We start from the raw sequence: 21719 nt of genomic DNA, 5'->3' as shown, positions 1-21719 counted from the left end.
TAATGAGGCTATTAACGTGCTCAAGACACCTCCTCGGTCACAGGACCCCCATTTTACGCCCATCCTTCCTTTCTGTACAACGGTTCTGTCAAGTCACAGGGCAAAGTTTGTAGCAAACACCGTCCAAGAGAACAAAAGCACGATCCCCACTTTATTGCACACGTCGGGTGAGCTCAGAGTCTACTACGTTGTGACGCATCAGAATTAAAAGATTTCTCGCGTACACACGATCCAAACAAGATGCCGACCTACAAGCTGACATATTTCAACAGTAAGGGCAGGGCAGAACTGGCGAGGCTTCTCTTCGCTGCCGGCGGAGTTATGTACGAAGACGTCCGGGTAGAAGGGGAGCAATGGCAGCAGCTCAAACCAAGTACGTGCGGTTGTGTGTGGTTCGGTGGGGAGGGGGGTAAACAATGATTTCAACCTCAGCCGAATATTTCTCTATGTTCATGCGAGGCCTAGGGGAGGGACCAGCTAATAAGCTAGTTCGGAGTTGTTACTACGCATGTGCAGTGTCAAAGGTTAAGGCCCCCGAGACGTGAACAAAGCTAGTCGAGGCGTTGTTATGCAAATCGAGACAGTTGTATTGCAAATCTATCCAATGTCCAGGCGAGCATTGTATACGAGACGAGGGCCTTCACCTTTGACACTGCACATGCGTAGTAGCAACTCCGAACTAGCTTGTAGAGTTGCGCTGTACAGTGCACGATGCATACTAGTATTTTGCTTACTTATGTTTGAAATAATTTTTTTCCGTGGCAAATGTTGGGCAGAATTGTCCAGTATTCTGCTAGGGAGGACAGAAGAATGTGAATTTTAAAAATCTAGCCAAAATAGGTGATTTTTTTTCATGTTTTGATCTCGGATTGACCTCTGAACCCTTCTCTTATGGTTGGACTGATATTTTGGGATGGGGAGGGGGGAGGGGGTGAAATCCTGGTCTCATCTGAAACTTCTGTCTTTAGCTCGTTAGAACCCTTGAGTTAAACTTTTACCTAAAGCAACCTAACAAATCCAGCTTTGCAGAGGTGGTAAAGATTTGAGGTTTGAAATGTAGAAACATGTGTTTTTAAGAGATTTTTTTTTTTATGGGTTAACCATGTGTGGCATAGGAAAGTCCTTTTGGAGGTCCCTCCCCCTATGATTAAAGGACTCGGTAATACGCGCCATTACCAGCTTGTTCACGTACTATAAACGTATTTTTACATCTGTGCTTGGCTTATAGCGTGTTCGGGAGCACCTTGAATGGACCCCCAGGCATCTTTGATAATAGTCATGATACATGTCGCGACTGTTAATTCATTTCTTGGGGTCGTGCGGCGTAACGGCAGAGCATTCGACTCAGGACCAAGAGCTCCCGAGTTCAAATCCTGTCATGTCACCGATCTTGTGCCCTTGAGAAAGGCACTTTACACGACTTTCCTCACTCCACCCAGGTGTAAATGGGTACCTGACTTCGGTTGGGGAAAGTCGTATTGAGGTCACCTGATGGCGCCGAATGGCAGCCGCCCAGACTCTTGCGACAGTTCCACAAAATTCAAGTGTGGATAAGATATTATATGTGTTGTATATTGTGTGAAACCTGTAATACCATGCATCAATTCAGCGCTAGAAAGGGTGCAATTGCGGGTAATTTTTGACCAATGAAAACCATTGTCAGTAGCTATTCATTATGAGTTTTGCTGCTCACAAACCAATCAACATACAAACAAACAAATAAACACACAGAGGAAAAAATAACCTTCTTAGCAGAGGAAATAAAGGTGAAATCAAATTTACTCAACGTCATGGTCGTTGCACTGAAAAATACGAGTATTATCATTGTCTAGAACTGCCATATATATAAAAGATTGTTTTGTAATTAGAAAAAATAATGATACTCATAATTAGCCAAAATTGAATCATGCAAAACCTAAGATTATCATTTTGTTGTAGTGCATAGTTTTATTCCATACTTATGTCTTGTTCTATTTTAATTGTTGTTGCCATACTTTGTACCTGCTACAATAAGTCATGCAATAAAGTTCTTCTTTTATATTTTCCCCCAGATACGCCGATGGGCCAGCTGCCTGTATTGGAGGTTGACGGGACCATGATCTGTCAGAGCAAGGCTATAGCGAGGTTGATCGCCAAGGACATCGGTACGGAAAAACGACGGTAGAAAAATAATAAGAAGAAAAAAATAGTAGTGAGACCTTTTAAATGAACAGGAAACGAATGAAGAGTGTCTCTATTGGTAACTCTCTTAATTCTTAAAACTACATTAACTGAAATTTTGGTACGTGCATTAAGATACAATACGTTTTATTCATTTGTTTTTAAGATATTGGTTTGGTTGTAAAAGTGTTCTGGAGGTCTCCTTCAGCTGTTTACACATGCACTGTGATCACATGATGCCCATGTGCCCGGGGTCATTCCAGGTCACACATGTAAATTACCTCTCTGGCTGTTTCTTTGTTCAAATAGGGGTGGGGCGAGGTGTATGCAATAATGTATTTTCGACACAAGATATTCAGCTCGTAGGTTATATATATATTCTTTTCCTAAAACCAAAGAACACTTAGACCTATTAAACCTCCTTGCTTAGACTAAAGGTGAAGAAGGTTTTGTGTAGAAATGCTATGCAGATCTCCCGATAGGAATCTAAGGCGCCCCCTATCGTTGTGTGCAGGTATGGCAGGAAAGACGCCACTAGAGGAGGCTCAAGCAGACATGATCTGTGACAGTCTGGAGGAGTTTGGGGAAAAGATGCGGCTTTGCTTTGTGCAGAAGGACGAAAATAAGAAAGTAGGTTAAAGCATCCGAAATGAAGGCGTATCAATTGCTATCGTTATTGTAGATATGGAGTTGCATTGGTGTAATATTCATATTCACATTATTGTCTAGCCTTCAGTACAAAATCCTGTCTTTTACCTCAATGAAAAACGGAAGGTATGATTGATTTCCATGAAATTCGGTTTGCTGGTAGCTTAGATGGAGATGTACACAATGGGATGCAAATTATGTAAATTGAGACTTTATTTGCATAAAGATGAGGACAAATTTTACAATTTCACTTATTTTCATAATTTGACTTTAGTACATGTAACATACGTAATCTACAGCATTTCGAACATTAAAAGATCATGCAAATAGAGCCCAAATTTGCATAATTAATGCAAAAATGCCACGATTCATCCAAATGGTAAATGATAGGAATGTCAAAATGGTGACTTATGTAAGTTAGTTAAAGGTGGACATAATTTGCATAATAAATGAGAAACATTTATGATATGCCTTTCGAAAAGTTTAACATCAGTCGGTGAAGGCATGAAGTCGTCGATTTCTAGCTTAACTATTTAATTGAGGTATGAGGTCTCTGAACTCTTGTTTTTCCAGGAAGAAATAAAGAGGGAGTTTGAAGAGAAGACCTTGCCGGTGGCTCTAGACCGATTTGAAAAGCTTGCAAGCGCGGAGGGATATTTCGCAGGGAACTCGGTACGTTTGTCTTTGTTTCTTGATCACAGCTCACTCCTAATTCTGTTTTAGACGGTGATGATTGCCAAGGCATTGTTGTGTATGGTAAAATAGTAAATGATCTCCCTCCAAAAAATCATATTTTTTTACCAGCTTCCAAGAAAAGTTTTAAGGAGATCAAGATTCGAGGAGGACATGCGCATTTGAAGAAGTATAAAGTATAAGACAATATTTAAAGGTTTCAAGAATAAGAAAATTTAGATATCAGATAATGAAAACTAGAAGCATAAATATAAGTCCACTACCATAGCCTTACCTTATTCATAATTTTAACCGTTGTTAATACAGGGACCCGAATGTGCAATGTTTGTTTTTATTCAATTTTCATTTTTCATTTTTCATTTTTATTATTTTCTGTAGGCAATTGTACGTTCTGTCGGTATTTTCATTTTTTTTATTACTTTTTGTGGGTATTTTCATTCGTTTGTGGGTTTTTGGTTTCGCACAAAAGTAAAATAGCCACAGATAGTGAAATACCGAAAATAAAAATCCTCACGGAAATAATAAGAAAACGTAAAAAGTAAATGCCGACAGAAAATAAAATGGAATAGAAAAAAATTGTACCTTTGGGCCACCGTATGTCAGACCTAACCCTCTCCCTCAAAAAAACATACAGCTAACCTGGGCTGACGTCAACTTCTTCACCCTCTTCGGCTTCATTGACATCCTCATGCCGGGGGACCATCTCAAAGGTTACGTCAACCTAAACAAAGTCATGGGGAACGTCTCGTCTAACCCGGGCATCGCGAAATGGCTGAAGGAGCGACCGGAGTCTCAATTTTAAAATCCTATTCCACCCCCCTCCCCACTCCACTAGGGCGTTGACTTCGCTGTGACCTAAATAGGATTTGTGTAACCTTTCATTTCATAAATGGAATGCCATGCTACATGTAAACGTATGAATGAAAAGACAACAAAACACACAAGGCGTAAAAAGATTAGTTTCTTATCTATGAAATTCGTTGTCAATTTTCTGGTCGCAGTGCTGTCGTAGAATGGGGGGAATAACATATCTGATGTCCAAGTAGATGTTGGAAGAGGAGACACACAGATTAGTGTGCGTCAAGAAAAGAGGGGGAAATTTGAGACAGTTACGATCGTCCTTTCCAATATCCGGTTGAAGCTTACAGCAGAATGCAACATTATTATACCACTGATGTAACTACAAGATTTAGAGTCTGAAGACACAGAATCTTCATGAAATCTGCACTTCAGTTTGTACATCTCTGTCCAACCTACCTGTATACCAAATAACATGAAAATCTGTTGTTCCTTTCTTCAGTTATTCTCCTTAGAAGAATATTACAAATACGCCATTGCAGTTCAAGTGACACATACCAGTGGGCCAAAAATTGACCTTGACCTTTCTCCTCCCAACAACTACCCACATACCAAATGCCGTTACAATCCATCTAAACATTTTTCAGTTATGCTGACTTTAAGCATACGTTGACACAAACATACACACACGCAAACACACACGCAAACGCACGTAAAACAATATCCCCACTAAAAAGTTTTTTTCATGGCGATAATAAATGGCGATAATAAAGGACTAAATGCAATGTTAGTTTTTACTGTTTACTTTTAATGTTAGCACGCTATGAGTCATGCCGCTTTGGCGAGTAGAATTATGATAGTAAAAACAAATAATCTATTACAATTAGGACTTCGGGGATATTTGACAATGTATGATATATTGGAAATATGGTCACGTAGTTTGGTGTACATTTTATTCTAATAAATCAATTCTTTGATAGAAACGTTCACGGATGTTTGTACTGTGAGATTTTCCTTCTGTCATGCAGAATACGAGGGTTAAAATTTGACAAGTGAAAAGACATAAATCTTCTCAAGTCTCGAGTATTTCAATGTGTTGTACATATTTTTTTGAGCGACCAAGTTGATTTTAAAAACAAGCAAAATCTTTCACGAGCTCAACCGTAAGGACGTTGAACTTTGACCTGCCCCTGCCATTATACGTTGTGGCAGGGAGGAAATTCCATTTGGAGGTCCCTCCCCTAAAAAGTTTTTTCGCGTACACACAATCCAAACAAGATGCCGACCTACAAGCTAACCTATTTCAACAGCAGGGGCAGGGCAGAAATTTCGAGGTTACTCTTCGCTGCCGGCGGAGTGAAGTACGAAGACGTGCGACTAGACAGGGAGCAATGGCAGCAGCTTAAGCCACGTACGTACGGTTTGGTGGGGAGGGGGGTAAATACTGAGGATTCAGCGTCAGCAGCTAAAGATTTCTCTGTGTTCATGCGGAGGGCTATAGGTGTAATGCGCATGCTCAGCACCTGTTTAACGTTCTGTAACATAGTTAGTTCAATGTGTGCATTAAACTGTGTTCAGAAACACTTTAACCTAAATAGGAACCCAAGCAGCTTATTTATTTGTCGGTAGTTAGGCCTTAAGGAGTCAGAATCACCTGGTATACGGTCATCCGTAGAAATTTAAGAATAGGTGCTGACGGCATAAATTATGTAACTCTGAAAAGGAACACGTCACTAGAGGGGCGTGACCAGAAACCCTCGCAACGGGACTGTACTTGTCGTGGAGGGACTGACCAGTAATGATATAGGGCGGGTACTATGGTGTACTAGTACTGTTGACAAACATTCACACACACACGTACTAGTGCTACGAGGTGTAGAAGGTTGGGAAACAGTTGATTAGAAGTATTACTGCAGTACTATGGAAGGCCGACAGCGGGGCATAATCTAAACATTTCCTCATTTAGCCCGGACCTTTCAACATACTAAATATCATAAAGATCCATCGACAACGTGGATGGATCTTTATGATTTATTATTTGATTACAGTTTGTGTTATTTTTGTTATCCTATGTATTCAAGTTTGAACAATGTGGGGATTGCCCCCCCCCCTCCCCAGGGCACATAAAAAAACGCCATTACAGGCGATTTGTACCCCCTGGATGAATAAATAATAAACAAACAAACAAACAAAAACGTATATTTATTCACTGTTCACAAAGAAACACACACGCGCACACACACAGATACAAACACGCGCACACACACACACACACAGATACAGGCACACACATATTATAACACACACACACACACATATACAGACACACGCACGAAAGCACAGCTTTCAAAACTCATGGCGAAGGCACTGAAGCTTGAATGTACTTAGCATCGATGTTGTTTCACAAAAAATAGGAGTATTATCAAATGTAAGTCTCTAAGATTGCCATGTATAATTTTTCGCCAGAAACGCCGATGGGCCATCTGCCTATATTGGAGGTTGACGGGACCATGATCTGTCAGAGCAAGGCCATAGCGAGACTGATCGCCAAGGACATCGGTACGTAAAAAAACGACCAAAAACTTTTAAAAGACGATTTCAATGACCAGGATATGAATGGAGATTATTTCAAGTCTCTTCATATCTTATGACAGGTCTTACTAAATATTCTAAAAATTTTTAAAGCGAAAGAACAAAGGAACTAAAGTTTTGGCAACTACTTGTAATATCTGTTTGTGCATTTAGCTAGACTAGAAGAATTTTGTGAATGTGATTTTTTTTTAAAGATGTTGGTTTGGTTGTAAAAAGTATTTTGAATTGTCCCTTTCACTGTTTACACATGAACTATAATCAGGTGATGCGCTCATGTTCAAGGTCATTCCAGATCAAGCATGTAAAGTAACTCTATGACTTTTTTTCTCTTCGTAGGGTGGTGTGTATGCAAAAATGTATTTTCTATACAAGATATTCAGCTAGTAGCTTGTTGAAACAGGTTTTGTGTAGGAATCATATGGGGAGGGACCGGTTAATGGTCATGCGCACAAAGCCCAGTTAACATGTTGTTTTTTTTGTTATTATTTTTGAGATTTTTTTCCTGGTGAAATCTTTGGTCAATTTTGGCCAGTTTTCAGGCAGGGAGACCAGACATGTGTTTACTTTTTAAATCCAGAAAGAAATTGTGACCTTTGACATTTGGTGTGGTAAAGAATTACATCTTTTGGGAAGGGGTTTTCCACTACTAGTCCAGTGTTTCCCAGCTGCAGGGGGTAAGATCAGTGTTTGTTTACGTTCAAACAGGTCTAGTGCGTCAGAACGCAGGAGTCGAACCCCGGCTTTTTTTTCAAAAACGGCAACTAGACATGTTTTAATATCAGTGGGTGGAAGATTTTGGACATTGAAATACTGTTAAGTGTTCTTTGAAGCCATTTTTTTTGTTCCTTGTTTTGTACATAATCCTATGGACGTTTGTTTAGGCACTCCCTCCTTCTATGCAAATCTCCCAGTATGAACCTAAGCGCCCCCTATCGTTGTGTACAGGTATGGCAGGGAAGACGCCACTAGAGCAGGCTCAAGCAGACATGATCTGTGACAGTCTGGAGGAGTTTGGGGAAAAGATGCTACTTTTCTTGAGGGAGAAGGACGAAAATAAGAAAGTAGGTCCAAGAATCCGAAATGAACACGTAGCTATTGTTATCGCTATTTCAGATATGTAGTTGCATTGGTGCAATACTAGTATGTTAATTTCCTTGATATTCGGTTTGCGGGTAGCTTAGATAGAGATGAACACAATGAGATGCAAATTATACAATGGTCGCATATATGAGGAAATTCTACAATGTCATTGTTTTTCATAATTGGACTTTAATACATGTAACATATGTTATCTATGGCACGTCGAACATAAAAAACACATTATGCAAATTGAGCCCTAATTTGTATAACTAATGCAAGAATACCATCGTTCATCCAAGTGTAAATGAGAGGAATGTCAACATGGTGACATGTGCAAGTTAGTTAAAGAAGTACATAATCATGCAAAACTGTGTTGGTGTGGAAGTTGAAATATTTGGCGGAGGTATAAGGTCTCTGAACTCTTGTTTTTCTAGGAAGAACTAAAGAAGGAGTTTGAAGAGAAGACATTGCCGGCGGCTCTAGACCAATTTGAAAAGCTTGCGAGCGCGGAGGGATACTTCGCCGGGAGCTCGGTACGTACTTGTTGATTACAGCTCACACTTCATGTGTTGCCTGCCGTTGTTTCACAGTACAGATTGACAAGGCATTGTTGTGAAGGGAATATTCTAAATGATCTCCCTTAACATTCTATAATTCACATGAATATAGTGGCAGAAAAACATAGCGGTCGGGGGAAATGGAGTAGGTCACGGCACTTAATTTTAACGGTGGCTTAAATATAAGTGATCAAATATTAGCGATGATGAAATTTTAGCTATTGACTAGTGACAGTTAAATCAGCTAAGATTAAGTTACAGTTAACAAATCAAGAATTACATGTATCATGTATTGCGGCCAGCAGATAAGAAAAAGATTTAGGGGCCCAAGATACTAGGAGGACATGTGCACCTGAAAAAGTTTAACGTGTAAGATGATATATAAATGGTTTATTCAGGAATTGAAACATACAGAAATTGAAACAGCATTGCAGCCGATGTAACCTTTTTTAAAGTAAACCGGCTGAATTGCGCAGTCTTAAAATCAAAAGTACGAAAGAGCACGCTCAAACAATCGGAAAATATATACAAAAGACCAAATGTACAACCAACAGTAGCATGTATAAAAGATTACACCTTACAATTTGGTGTTCAGTAGTTGGGTCAAGGATGGAATAGCACTACGTTTGTATCTGTCTGATCCCGTGAAAGGAATGGTAAGCTGTAACCTCCCCCTTTAAGCCCTTATTGTGGACTGTTTCACGAGTTGAGGGTAGCCAGGGTAGAAAAGTTTTAGAATTCAATCGGGATTTAGCGCATTTGAGACATGAGGTCTCTCTTCTATGTAAAGGTAAAGGTTGAAACAATACGAGAATTTCAATGAAATATCATTAAACAAGTAGCATGAAAATAAGTCCGCCAAAACAGCCTACTACTGTTGCCTAAAGGAACAATGTTTATCTTTATTCCATTTTCGTTTTCTGCGGGGATTTTCATTTTCTGTGGGTATTTTAGCTTTTGTGGGCTAATAATTTTTTGGGTATTTCATGTTCTGTGGGTATGTGATTTTTCTGTGGGTTTCTACTTTTTGTGGGTTATTCATTTTCTGTGACTATTTAGTTTTTACCCACAGAAAAGTTAAATACCCATGGAAATAAAAATACACAAAGTTGAATACCCACGCAAAAAAGACAATAATCACAAAAAGGATAATGCCCACCTAAATAAAAAATGGCCACAGAAAATGAAATGGGATAAAAATAAACATTGTACCTGTGAGCCACCGTATGTTAACCTCATCCCTCCTCTTCCTCCCTCCCACTACAGCTGACCTGGGCTGACGTCAGCTTCTTCGCCATCTACAACTTCATTGATATCCTCATGCCGGGGGACCATCTCAAACGTTACGTCAACCTGAGCAAGGTCATGGGGAATGTCTCGTCCAACCCGGGCATCGCGAAATGGCTGAAGGAGAGACCGGAATCTGCATTTTGAAATCCCATTCCACCCCCTCCCCATTCCACTAAGGCGGTGACCTCGTGACCTCGCTGTGACCTTAATAGCATCTGTATAACCTTTGATTTTATGAATGGAATGCTACATGTAAGAGTATGAATGAAAAGACAACAAAACACATAAAGCGTAAAAAGATTAGTTTCTTATCTATGAAATTCGTTGTCAATTTTTTGGTCGCAGTACTGTCGTAGAAAGGGGGGAATAATAAATCTGCTGTCCAGGCAGATGTTGGAAGAGGAGACCGTACAAACTACAAAGTGTTTTTCTTATAATACAAACAAATTTTGTGTGTCAAGAGAGGAGGGAAAATTTGAGACAGTTAGGATCGTCCTTTCCAATATCCGGTTGAAGCTTACAACGTACAGAATGCAGCAATATTTTACCACAGACGTAACCAAAGCAGCAAATACAATGTTAGTTTTTACTTGACGCTGTAAACTCTGAGTCTTGCCGCTTTGGCAAGCAGAATAGTAATGATAAACAATATATCTCAATTAGGACTTCAGGGATACGTGAATGATGTATTGGAAATCTGTTTACATGGTTTTTACAATTATCATTTTGCGAAGTTTGAAGTATGCGTGAATCAATCAATCAGTATCAAAAAGTTGACGGGTTTTGGTACTGTGACCTTTTCTTTCTGTTATGAAGAATAAAAGAGTACTGCTAATCGGATTCTTGCAACTTTTTTTACCGTTTGGGGGGTTTCAGATACGTTCTTTGTATGTGGCACTGTTGAAATAAGTTGATAAATTGAGTGCAGTGACACTTTGTCCTTTTCTCTGTCCAAAAGCAAATATAGAATAAAGAAAAGGTTTCCTTTACGAACGTCCAGAGCACTTTTGAGACACTCCCTTCAACACTACTCGTCTTTCACCTGGGTATTGTTTTACGTCGCCCCAGGAAGGTAAAATGCCGGCTTTCAAGTTGACATATTATAACGTCCATAAAAAAAAGAAACGGTTTCCTCTACGAACGTCCGGAGTACTTTTGAGACACTCCCTTTCGAGTCAACACTACTCATCTTTCACCTGTGTATTGTTGTACGTCGCCCAAGCAAGGTAAAAATGTCGTCCTACAAGTTTAAATAGTTCAACGGCCATAAAAAAAGAAACGGTTTCCTTTACGAACGTCCTGAGCACTTTTGAGACACTCCCTTCTTCAACACTACTCGTTTTTTACCTGGGTATTGTTTTACGTCGCCCCAGAAAGGTAAAAGTACCAGCCTACAAGTCGACATATTCTAACGTCCATGAAAAAAAGAAACGGTTTCCTTTACGAACGTCCTGAGCACTCTTGAGACACTCCCTTCTGAGTCAACACTACTCGACTTTCACCTGTGTATTGTTGTACGTCACCATAAGAAGGTAAAATACCGGCTTACAAGTTGACATATTTTAACGTCCATAACAAAAAGAAACGGTTTCCTTTACGAACGTCTTGAGCACTTTTGAGACACTCCCTTCTTCAACACTACTGAACTTTCACCTGTGTATTGTTGTACGTCGCCCCGGAAAGGTAAAAATGCCGGCCTACAAGTCGACATATTTTAACGTCCATGAAAAAAAGAAACGGTTTCCTTTACGAACGTCCTGAGCACTTTTGAGACACTCCCTTCCGAGTCAACACTACTCCTCTTTCACCTGTGTATTGTTGTACTTCGCCCCAGAAAGGTACAAATGCTGTCCTACAAGTTGAAATATTTCAACGTCCATAAAAGAAAGAAAAGGTGTCCTTTACGAACGTCCGCAGCACTTTTGAGACACTCCCTTATTCAACACTACTGAATTTTCACCAGTGTATTGTTGTACTTTGCACAGGGAAGGTAAAAATGCCGGCCTACAAGTTGACATATTTTAACGTCCATGAAAAAAAGAAACGGTTTCCTTTACGAACGTCCTGAGCACTTTTGAGACACTCCCTTCCGAGTCAACACTACTCGACTTTTACCTGTGTATTGTTGTACTTCGTCCCGGGAAGGTATAAATGCCGGCCAACAACGTCTATAAAAAAGAAACAGTTTCCTTTACGAACGTCCGCAGCACTTTTGAGACACTCCCTTCTTCAACACTACTGAACTTTCACCAGTGTTTTGTTGTACGTCGCCCTGGAAAGGTAAAAATGCCGGCCTACAAGTTGACATATTTTAACGTCAATAAAAAAATAGAAACGGTTTCCTTTACGCACGTCCGCAGCACTTTTGAGACACTCCCTTCTGAGTCAACACTAGTACTACTCGACTTTCACCAGTGTATTGTTGTACTTCGTCCCGGGAAGGTAAAAATGCCGGCTTACAAGTTGACATATTTTAACGTCCGTGGTCGCGGTGAGTTGATAAGGCTGCTGTTTGCTGCGGGTGAAATTCCCTATGAGGACGTGAGGATCGAATCGGACAACTGGCCAGAGCTCAAGCCAAGTAGGTCTATAGTTATAGCCTGGAAACAATACCTTCGGGGGCTCACCGATATCTCTACGGTGCTAGAGTGACCCCCGCCCGCCCAGACAGCTTAGCCCGCTCGGGGCGTGTTAACGGCCTTGGATTCAATCAGTTCGCCCCCTGTCTATTGTAGGTAAAGAAGATAGGCTGCTAAATTCTATATGGCAGCTAAGCTGACAGAAAGCGGCTCAATCATAAGCAGACTGGGCCCGGTAAAACACCCCTAAGCAGACCCTTTGAGACTGGGACCAGGCTACTATAGTTATATGGCATAGCAAATATTAAACAAACCTGCATAGTGCATACCACAGTGCATGTACTTCCAGTTCATTGTTACCACCTTTTGGTGGTCTTTTAGATTATATTGTCCCATTGACACAAGTATTAAGACTCCTATCTTGAGTGACTACCTATCTGTGGTTTCAAATTACTCCAAAACCTTTGAGCAGACAATGAAGACGAATTGTTTTAAGACTGTACTATTGTCGTGAACGCTTCAGTGCGCCTGTTATGGCGGCCATGTTGAAAGGTGTGTCTCGTAATGTACCGGAAGAACAAGTTAAGAAAGCACTGACGACAAGAAGTCTTTTGTGTTTGCGTAACCTACCCACCTACCTAGCGTAATTTAATCGCGTTTATAGCAGCCGCTCCGTAACCGGTCAGCGTGGGGTTGTGTGGCGTAACGGGAGGGTGTTCGGCCCAGAACCCAGTGGTCCTGGGTTCAAATCCCCTCTAACACCACCGATGTTGTGCCCTTGGGAAAGGCACTTGACACGACTTTTCTCACTCCACCCAGGTGTAGAAATTGGTGTATTGTTCTCTGTACGTGGCACTGTTGAAATAAGTTATAGAAAACTTGAGTTCAGTGCCACGTCGTCCTTGTTTGTCAAAACAAGACGTAAAACAATCGTTGCAGCCCCGGACAGCTGGAGTTTGGGTTTTAAAGACTTCCACCTACCTAGTCTTTCGACTTAGCCTTGTAAACGCTAAGGGGACAAGGCCAACATCGAGATTTTCAGTTCAGTGAAGGACAAATACATTACACAATACCTTTATCAATAAAACCACATTGTCCATCTCAGATTACACAACTACATACTCGTCTTAACAATATTTACATACTAAGTCATAACTTAAAGCAGAAGTGCTGTATTTCTTTCTGCTAGTTTTATGCTATTTGAGAGCTGAGTAGAGTAGAACCTCGGTCAAGTAGGAACTGTGGTTGTTATGATACTGTGATAAGTCTTATCACTCTCACTCACTCACTCACTCACTCACTCACTCATTCACTCACTCACTTCACACCCATTTACTCAATCATCCAACCACCAGCCTACTCACTCATCCGTTCACTCATTTATTCACTCACTCATTTGCTAACTTATTTATTCAGTCGCCATTTCACCGATTAACTCACTCAGTTACTCACTACTAAATTAATTGACTCACCTACACTATCCCATCCATCCATCCATTAATTCATTCACTCACTCACTCACTCACTCACTCACTCACTCACTCACTCACTCACTCACTCACTTATTTACTCACAATCGTCCAAACACCAGCCTACCCACTAATCCATTCACTAATTTACCCACTCACTCATTTGCTAACTTGTTTATTCAGTCGCCATTTCATCGATTAACTCGCTCAGTTACTCACTACTACATTCATTCACGCAATCAATCTCACTGCTTTGCTAACTTTGCTCATCCATTCAATCATCTAGTCTATCCCATTTATCCATTCATTCATTCATTCACTCATTCACTCACCAAATCACTAACTCATTCACTCAACCACCCACCCACCCACTTACTAGCTTACTCACGCGTTTATACATTATTGACGCAATCCCTTTGTTCCAGAAACCCCGATGGGCCAGGTACCTATACTGGAGGTTGACGGTGAGGTCATCTGTCAGTCTATGGCCATCGCTCGCTTCGTTGCCAGGGAAGCCGGTAAGTTACAAACAAACAAAAAACAAACATTGAAACAAACAAACAAACAAACAAACAAAAAAGGTGAAGGCATAGTTACGCATGGACAAACCAAGTCGTGTTATGAAGGTATCACGATAGAGATATATCATTTCAGGAGGTCAACTATCAAAATGGCTGACATCTGTGAATGTCATTCCGGGTGAAAGGTCAAATCGTATATATTGTTTCCTGGTTACCGGATACGAGGATACTGTAGGCATTTTTTTCTATATAGTGTACAAGTCTTCCTGCTTTACTCACATTATAATGTGCAGGATGAAAACGAAACTTTTTTTTCATAAAAGATGTAACTTGCTGTAATATATAACGTTAGCATGAGAAATATCTATACTTTTTCTCTGGGAAACATGACTCGTAACAGGGATTACACGTTGACATTCAAAGGGACGTTGGATGTGTTGAAGAATTATACTAAGGAACAAGATTGTTAGCTATCATTTATCAAATCGTGATCTTTAGGATTGCTGGGGAAGACACATTTAGATCAGGCTCGGGCAGACATGCTGTTGGATGGTGGCATTGACGTGGGGAAACTGTTCGAGGAGATGGTAATGGAGAAAGATGCAAGCAAAAAGGTAACTTTAGAGTTATCAATGGTTTGCAAGAACTCAATACACAGCAGACTCGTTAACATGTTTAGCGTTATTACACGCCCTGATTTGGTATGGTTTTTGTATTGCAATACAGTCTTATAAGAAGGGGGCACCAACTCGAGCCTCACTTTGGTGCATGACCTCGAGAGGAGCCTGGCAAATTCAAAATGGACGCCGTGATTTGGAAAGAAGTTCATTTCTTCTATTATCTTTCGTTAATGTGTTTTTTTTTACTTGTTTAATCACTGCTACTCTAGTCCATCCCTGTACTGTACGGATGTGTATCTGTATAAATATTCAACCATAATAAACTCATTGCATGGAATAAATAGATGCCAGCAAGAATCAGCAAGTCCTGGGAAAAAGTCCTGTAGTTTTAGATTTCTTAGATTTGGAACATAAAAATACTTAATTATTTTCTTACCGTCTCAATATCTATAAACATTGTACAACTGAAAAACGACACAATATCAAGATCATACATGATGTTTTTATTTACAGGCAGAAAAGAAGAAAGAGTTCGGTGAGAAGACTCTACCTCCGTTCCTCGCACTGTACGAAGGGTTTGCAGGTGACAATGGATACTTCGTTGGATACTCGGTAGGTGTCAAAACATATGCAGAACTGTAATAGGATACCTAGAAACTGTAGAACTGTAGTGAGAGACTAGAAAGGTCCCGGATGTAAGATAGGCCAGAGTTGAGTTGAAGTAGCGTGTAAGCTCGGTCCACGTTGCGTTGGATCGCTTTGTTCCGTAGTTAGGTAGCTGGATTAACAGCCTTAAGTATTAATGATTAATTCATAATAAACGACCGTTGTTAGCTGTACGAGGCCAAATCTATTGTTACAGATAATGTTCTCTTCAAAACATTTGACAAACAACTGTCTACATAATATCGCTATGGCTCGTCATACTGTCCATGTCGAAACTCCATTGTAATGTCTTGTCTTTGTCAGCAGGGCTAGCCCTTTGTACTGGATAGCCCTGCTGTGCGTGCTAAACAACCAAACCGATAAATCAATAGATATAGAATATAGATAAACCACAGTGAACATAACCATGCATAATCGAACTGTTCATAGCAAGGTCTTGATCTTTTCAATTGTTTTTTGGTCAGTTAATCAAGAAAGACAAGTGACACTGTAACAGTTGTTTTTAATATTTTTATTTATTTTCATCTTTTTTCATGCGTTTATTTCACTACTACAGCTGACTTGGTCCGACATTGCGTTCTTCAACATGATGGACTTCATCACAGCTGAGTTTCCTAGCGCTTTGGATGGGTACTGCAATCTCACCAAGGTTATAAAAATCGTCAAGAGGGTCCCCGGTATTGCGAAATGGCTAAAGGAACGTCCGATAACGGACAATTGATATATTCATTTGGCCGTACGAAGTTTAAAATGTTTTTATAACTTTGTATAACCTTACTCGAGTATCAAAGTGGTTTGTCTTCTACGGATAGGATAACCATCTCGTTTCGTGTCTCTTCATTGGAATATTTGCGAATACAAATACAGTCACGTATTTGTGGATATACGTGCATGCATGTAATAGTTTTTCAAGCAATACATAAAATTTTCTGTTACAATAACTTTCTGACAGTAGTACCAAAACCATTAGCAGGGTAAGCAGATAAAGAGCATGATTAATGATAAACTCAAGATGCTAAAGAAATATTGCGATTATTTCAGTTCTGAATACTTATGTATGTTGTCAATCATTTTAAATACAAATCAGCTCAGAATAGAACCCTAAGGCTTATAGATTGAAAAATAAACAAATACCGTATTGTTTAATTGCTGTTATCTTCTAATTCTTTCGCGACCTATGGTATCAACGGTTTCAATTGATCGCATCGATGCAATATAATTACGATGAATTTTTGAATGTGGAATAATTCTCTTTAAACCCATTTTATCGATCTTTTTTAATACCTCAGATTAACTTCTTTTAAAATCGCAAATATTAATGGCCAAATCAAATTTCTTGCAATTTCACTTTTTTTTCCTTGTTCTGTGTGTCATATTACTTCAATGACATGGATGCAAAGTTCTTATAGTTTACATGAGATGGGATTAAGGAATAAATGAACAAGTGGATGGTATGAAGGATGAAATTTGCTATTCATAGCGAAGATAAACTGCATCGACATCCATTAAAGAATCAATGCATGTAAATGTTTGTACTGCGTCTGCTTTTTTACGTTTGTTTTACTTTTGTTTACCCTTGGACATGCCAGCAAAAACAATGACCCCAAGCACATATAAAACATCCATAAAGATATGGCCCAAAAAAGAGCCTGGAAGATTCTTGAATGGCTATTACAGTCTCCAGACTTGAACCCAGTTTATAATCTGAGGCAAGCTGTTGCGGGACGTAGACCTCAGAAAATTGGAAACCATTGCCAACGGGAAATGGGCCAAAAATTCCCAAAGAGTGCTTCCAAAAGCTTGTGATAAGCTATCGTTCCAGTCTGCTGCAGGTCATAGCAGCTTTGAGATACGTATTTATTTATTTATTGGTCCAGCATATTACTAAGGGCAAACCCATGTGCGGCCATAGGACGGTAGGTTTTGAACGACTCACACCGGGAAGGACCCCTACTCTTTTCGATAAGTGCGGTGGGTTCTTTAACGTGTTCGAGGTGTGGCTCTCCTCGAACACGGGACCTCCATTTAACGTACTATCCGAGGGACGTCCCTAACCGAAGCTAGGTACTCATTTACACCTGAGTGAAGTGGGGAAAGTCGTGTTAAGTGCCTTTCCCAATGACACAACGCCAACAGGACAAATCAGGGAACCCCGGATTCGAACCCGACATCTCTAGGTTCTAGGGCCAAATACCCTGCCACTACGTCACCGCAACGCAAGAGATATGTAGGGGTTCTGCATGAAGTACTAAAGACAGAACCTCGTGGGGCTGAATAATTTAGCAACCTGCTTTTTATGTGAAGGTTGCATTTTTGGGTGGAATATGAAATAAATCTTGATTTTTTGCTCTGGCATTAGATTGTAATAAAATACCTGTTCACAACTTATATAGCTTAATGATATTCTGCAGTTGCAATGTTTTTTTTTAATATTCTATTTGCCGAAATGTTCAAAATGCGAGTGGGGATTTAAAAGTTTGCATGCAGCTGTACATCGTGCTTTACGGCTAGATTGACTTAATTTCTAAAACTCATAGCTCTTAGTAAAGCCCATTGAATACAAATATTGCACAATCAGAGGGTAAAAAATACAACGAGCAATTTTTTTTCAAAATGTTTAATTTAACTTCGGTCAAATCAACACCTTCAGGGACTTTAACCCTCAAACACCCGAACCTATTTTTGCGACTATAATGACCGAACGGGGTCAGAAATGACCCCAAAATGTTTTGTTCAGTAAAATATCCCTTTTCACTTTTTCCGCTGATTTGTTATCCAAACATTGCTTCATCAATGTAAGTGGAATGTTCTGGCATGCTTAGGTATGAATAACTCCCGCCCATTATCATAATTTATGCAAAAAGATCAGAAAGACCACGTTTTGAACTATTCCTATTTAGACCGGGAGGGGATTTTTTTCATTTTCACCAAAGTTCATGTTGCAAACCTAATAAACGGCTTACGATAGAGCTACCAAACTTAGTGACTTTTCGTAAAATGTCCTTAAGAAAGATTTCACATTAAGATTGTAAGTTTATTGTTTTTCGTGTTGCCATGGCAACGGGTTTATGAGAGGAATCTCATACAAAATCTGCTAATTTCAGTTCAAACAATGACGTTTCGAGGCTTTGTTGGTACGCCACATCTATTTTCTCACCTTGTTATCATCTTATGTCTTCCAATGTAACTTTCATGATATAACATTAATGAATAATGTTTTAAGCTGATTTGATGACGTCATCGGTAAAAATCCAAAATGGCGGATAGAATCACATAATTAACGTCATCATGGCGTCATATTACGTCATAATTACAAACAATCTGTTATGGTAATATTAATTCACATGTGTGTCTTCCTCAGAAAATTTGGTGGCCATACAATACGTAGTTCAGGAGTTACAGAGGGCAGGTCAAAAAAACAGCACATTATTTTTGCTGGCGTCAAAAATGACCCCAGCGGACTCAACACAGTCTTTCCTCTATAACGTCAACAGTATTGTCCAATCTCGCAAGAAAATTAGGAGAGAATAGAATAGAATAGACTAGACAAAGTCACGGACGGCATTTTTTTTAGATTAAACATGTTCAAATAGCACATCAAAATACACGCCTGGGGTCAAAAATGACCCCGTTCGGGTGTTTGAGGGTTAAATAACACCTTCTTCGTCACGCAAACTGAGAAAAAAACCACCTCAATGTCAGAAATGTATAGTTTCACTGATATATGAGTTGCTCCTTATTATAAAAAGCCTTCTCTTCCAATGTATTTCCAAATCAAAAACAGAAACAGAGAAATGCAGAATATGTTCGACTAACAATTCAATCCACTATTCATATAGAATGTATCATATTCATATCTCCTCAACGTGCGTACATGTTGATTTTATGTTAATTATTTCACGATCATTAACGATTATTAAACCATTTTAAAAACCTGCTATTACAATTAAGCCATTTCTTATTTATATCTTTTATTCTTAAAATCATGTTTATATCTTATATTCTTAATCAACACAAAATGATACGAAGGGATCCGAACTGCAAAACAACAATCACACACGCAAAACAGATGTCCCAGAAAATTGGAAAATAGTTGTGGACACCCCTAATCGCAAACAAAGGTACAATATTTTTGATACAATATCAAACAAGGCATCAATCGAAAAAAAAAACTTTTAAATCATCTACAGCCTTGTGTTTCTTGGCAGCATGTCATAATCCGGGCTTGGGATGTCACTAGTGTACCCGGGATTGCGCCTGCTTATGTTGTCATTTCTATAAGGGTTGTTGGGTTGTCCTCGTTGGTTGTTCTGACGTGCCTGATTGACAGGTTTCAGGTAACCATACTTGTCAGCTACTGCAGTGTCAGCTGTAGCAGAAGCACCGGTGGAAGTGTCTCGGGTGTTCAGTGGTAGATAACCATATCTGAAGATAGAACGTTTGCAGGGATTGTAATAAGAGTCACTGCTGATGGATTTGTAGTAAAGGTTGGGTTAGGTTATTAATGTGAAAATAGCGTATAATATTTTGGAGCCAATCTCCTGAGCTGAGATTTAGACCGAATGCAGTCAGTTCTAAAATAACATTTTTGAATATTTTTACACATATTTTTTGTCTGTCTGCCTGTCTCTCTCTTTCTCTCTCTTTCTCTCTCTTTCTCTCTCTCTTTCTCTCTCCCTCTCCCTCTCTCTCTCTCTCTCTTTCTCTTTCTCTCTCTCTCTCTCTCTCTCTCGCTCTCTCTCTCTCTCTCTCTCTCTCTCTCTCTCTCTCTCTCTCTCTCTCTCTCACTCACTCACTCTGTATATTTGTCTCTGTGTGTAAGTTTCTGAACACAAAGCAGAATGGGAGCATGGTGACATATGTGTCCTTTATGCCTATGCCTCCTATTGCTACAGTAATGAAAGGTTACTAATTAAAGTTTTATTATGTTACACTATACGAGTATATAGGATTGTTTGGTAAATTGTGCACTCTTGATTGGGATCGACAATCTGCCTAAGCTGCATGTGTTACAACTATTTTCAACTTACTTCAACTCCCTATAGACACTGTCTCGTGAAAGATCGTCATCTCCTCTTGCTCGGCCTTCGATTCGGTCTTGACGTCGCAGCTCTGTTTGAAACAAAGGGTTAAAAGAATAACGTATGTCACAAGAGTTACACGATATCTCAACGCCATTGATTCACCATTCATCAATCTAGAACTAGAAATGTTTTTACTCCGGGAAGGAGGGCCACTTCCTGAAGGAGTATTGCCAATAGAGTTGTGCGCACGTTCGCAGCTACAACTCGCGATCCCGTTGCTGCATTGGTAACTTAGTATTTCATTTGCTAGGTTGCGCGAGATGATACACGATGCCTTTTTTTTACACCGTAACAGCTTTTATCGTTGATGTAATTCTAAAAGCAACCCTATATTGCAGACACGATAAATACTTCTTTGAGGATTATGTCATACGGATATTCTTATGATGATGTAGGTACGAAAAATGCTACTTTACACACCTGGCCGCATCCTGGAGCGCATCTCCATAGCTGTTTCATGCCTATGGTCCGTAGTCTGCGTTCGACGCTCCTCGTTGTTCAGCGTCAGCGGCGGGCGGTTCGCCACCGGCGGTGGCACAGGCGTGTCGTCATCTGCACCTATCCCTTCAGCGTAAGCGTAGTCCTTATTCGCTGGTACGTAGTCGTACTGAGGTGCAGTAAACGCCGGCGTCGTTAGGTGCGCTGTAGACATGTGCTTCATTCGGCGATGAGTTGATACGAAATTCACAAGTAGACCGAGTGTAAATACTAGAAACAGCCCAGCGAAGACGCCAACTCCAATAAGGACATAGAGTTGGTTAGCTAACTCAGTCTGCAGCTTTTGGATTTCTTGGCCGTCGCATGGTGGCGTTGTTACCGCAACAGCAGTGGTCCTCACATCCACAACATTAATCCACACTGTTGCAGACCCAGTGCGTGGGTTAACCGCTTGGTCAGTCGCAAAGACAATCAAGGTGTAGTTGGTTATCGTGGGATCTAATGAATACCTTGTACTAAAGAGC

General features: G+C 40.0%; 3 protein-coding genes across 5 annotated transcripts; 2 read left to right on the top strand and 1 right to left on the bottom strand.

Annotated features, from left to right (window-relative positions):
• The first annotated feature begins 157 nt into the window (after positions 1-157).
• On the top strand, positions 158-10658 carry LOC136420414 (hematopoietic prostaglandin D synthase-like). 3 transcript variants are annotated; one of them, XM_066407312.1, is made up of 5 exons: positions 158-373; positions 2052-2144; positions 2675-2790; positions 3382-3480; positions 4136-5286. In XM_066407312.1, exons 1-5 carry the CDS (start codon positions 241-243, stop codon positions 4301-4303), a joined length of 609 nt encoding a protein of 202 aa, XP_066263409.1. In that variant the 5' UTR covers positions 158-240; the 3' UTR covers positions 4304-5286. The 3 variants fall into 3 exon arrangements, with proteins under 3 accessions (XP_066263409.1, XP_066263408.1, XP_066263407.1); XM_066407311.1 differs by lacking the exons at positions 2675-2790; positions 3382-3480; positions 4136-5286 and adding exons at positions 7837-7952; positions 8406-8504; positions 9795-10658 and having other exon boundaries at positions 169-373; XM_066407310.1 differs by lacking the exons at positions 158-373; positions 2052-2144; positions 2675-2790; positions 3382-3480 and adding exons at positions 6766-6858; positions 7837-7952; positions 8406-8504; positions 9795-10658 and having other exon boundaries at positions 4321-5710.
• Positions 10659-12176: 1518 nt separating this feature from the next.
• Positions 12177-16490, top strand: LOC136420955 (glutathione S-transferase 1-like). Its single transcript, XM_066408096.1, has 5 exons — positions 12177-12399; positions 14292-14384; positions 14886-15001; positions 15521-15619; positions 16230-16490. The coding sequence occupies exons 1-5, from the start codon at positions 12267-12269 to the stop codon at positions 16392-16394; spliced, it is 606 nt and encodes a 201-aa protein (XP_066264193.1). The 5' UTR covers positions 12177-12266; the 3' UTR covers positions 16395-16490.
• Positions 16491-19837: 3347 nt separating this feature from the next.
• LOC136421198 (uncharacterized) lies at positions 19838-21634 on the bottom strand. The gene is made up of 3 exons (XM_066408378.1): positions 21178-21634; positions 20704-20785; positions 19838-20098 (listed from the first exon to the last, which is right to left on the bottom strand). The coding sequence occupies exons 1-3, from the start codon at positions 21416-21418 to the stop codon at positions 19858-19860; spliced, it is 564 nt and encodes a 187-aa protein (XP_066264475.1). The 5' UTR covers positions 21419-21634; the 3' UTR covers positions 19838-19857.
• Between the last annotated feature and the right edge of the window lie 85 nt (positions 21635-21719).

The sequence above is a fragment of the Branchiostoma lanceolatum genome, chromosome 15, assembly GCF_035083965.1.
Source record: "Branchiostoma lanceolatum isolate klBraLanc5 chromosome 15, klBraLanc5.hap2, whole genome shotgun sequence".
In the NCBI taxonomy this organism is placed as follows: Eukaryota; Metazoa; Chordata; class Leptocardii; order Amphioxiformes; family Branchiostomatidae; genus Branchiostoma; species Branchiostoma lanceolatum.
Note: the sequence above shows the minus strand (reverse complement) of the source record. Positions and strands in the feature narration are given on the sequence as shown.

Excerpts from the sequence above, each read along its gene's own strand:
- LOC136420414 (XM_066407311.1), top strand. The coding sequence starts at position 241 with ATGCCGACCTACAAGCTGACATATTTCAACAGTAAGGGCAGGGCAGAA. Across the intron at positions 2,145-7,836 it reads GTTGATCGCCAAGGACATCG|GTATGGCAGGGAAGACGCCA; the intron begins GTACGGAAAAAC and ends CGTTGTGTACAG. Across the intron at positions 7,953-8,405 it reads AGAAGGACGAAAATAAGAAA|GAAGAACTAAAGAAGGAGTT; the intron begins GTAGGTCCAAGA and ends TTGTTTTTCTAG.
- LOC136420955 (XM_066408096.1), top strand. The coding sequence starts at position 12,267 with ATGCCGGCTTACAAGTTGACATATTTTAACGTCCGTGGTCGCGGTGAG. Across the intron at positions 15,002-15,520 it reads AGAAAGATGCAAGCAAAAAG|GCAGAAAAGAAGAAAGAGTT; the intron begins GTAACTTTAGAG and ends TTTTATTTACAG. Across the intron at positions 15,620-16,229 it reads GATACTTCGTTGGATACTCG|CTGACTTGGTCCGACATTGC; the intron begins GTAGGTGTCAAA and ends TCACTACTACAG.
- LOC136421198 (XM_066408378.1), bottom strand. The coding sequence starts at position 21,418 with ATGAAGCACATGTCTACAGCGCACCTAACGACGCCGGCGTTTACTGCA. Across the intron at positions 20,786-21,177 it reads GCGCTCCAGGATGCGGCCAG|AGCTGCGACGTCAAGACCGA; the intron begins GTGTGTAAAGTA and ends TGTTTCAAACAG. Across the intron at positions 20,099-20,703 it reads AGTGTCTATAGGGAGTTGAA|ATATGGTTATCTACCACTGA; the intron begins GTAAGTTGAAAA and ends TTCTATCTTCAG.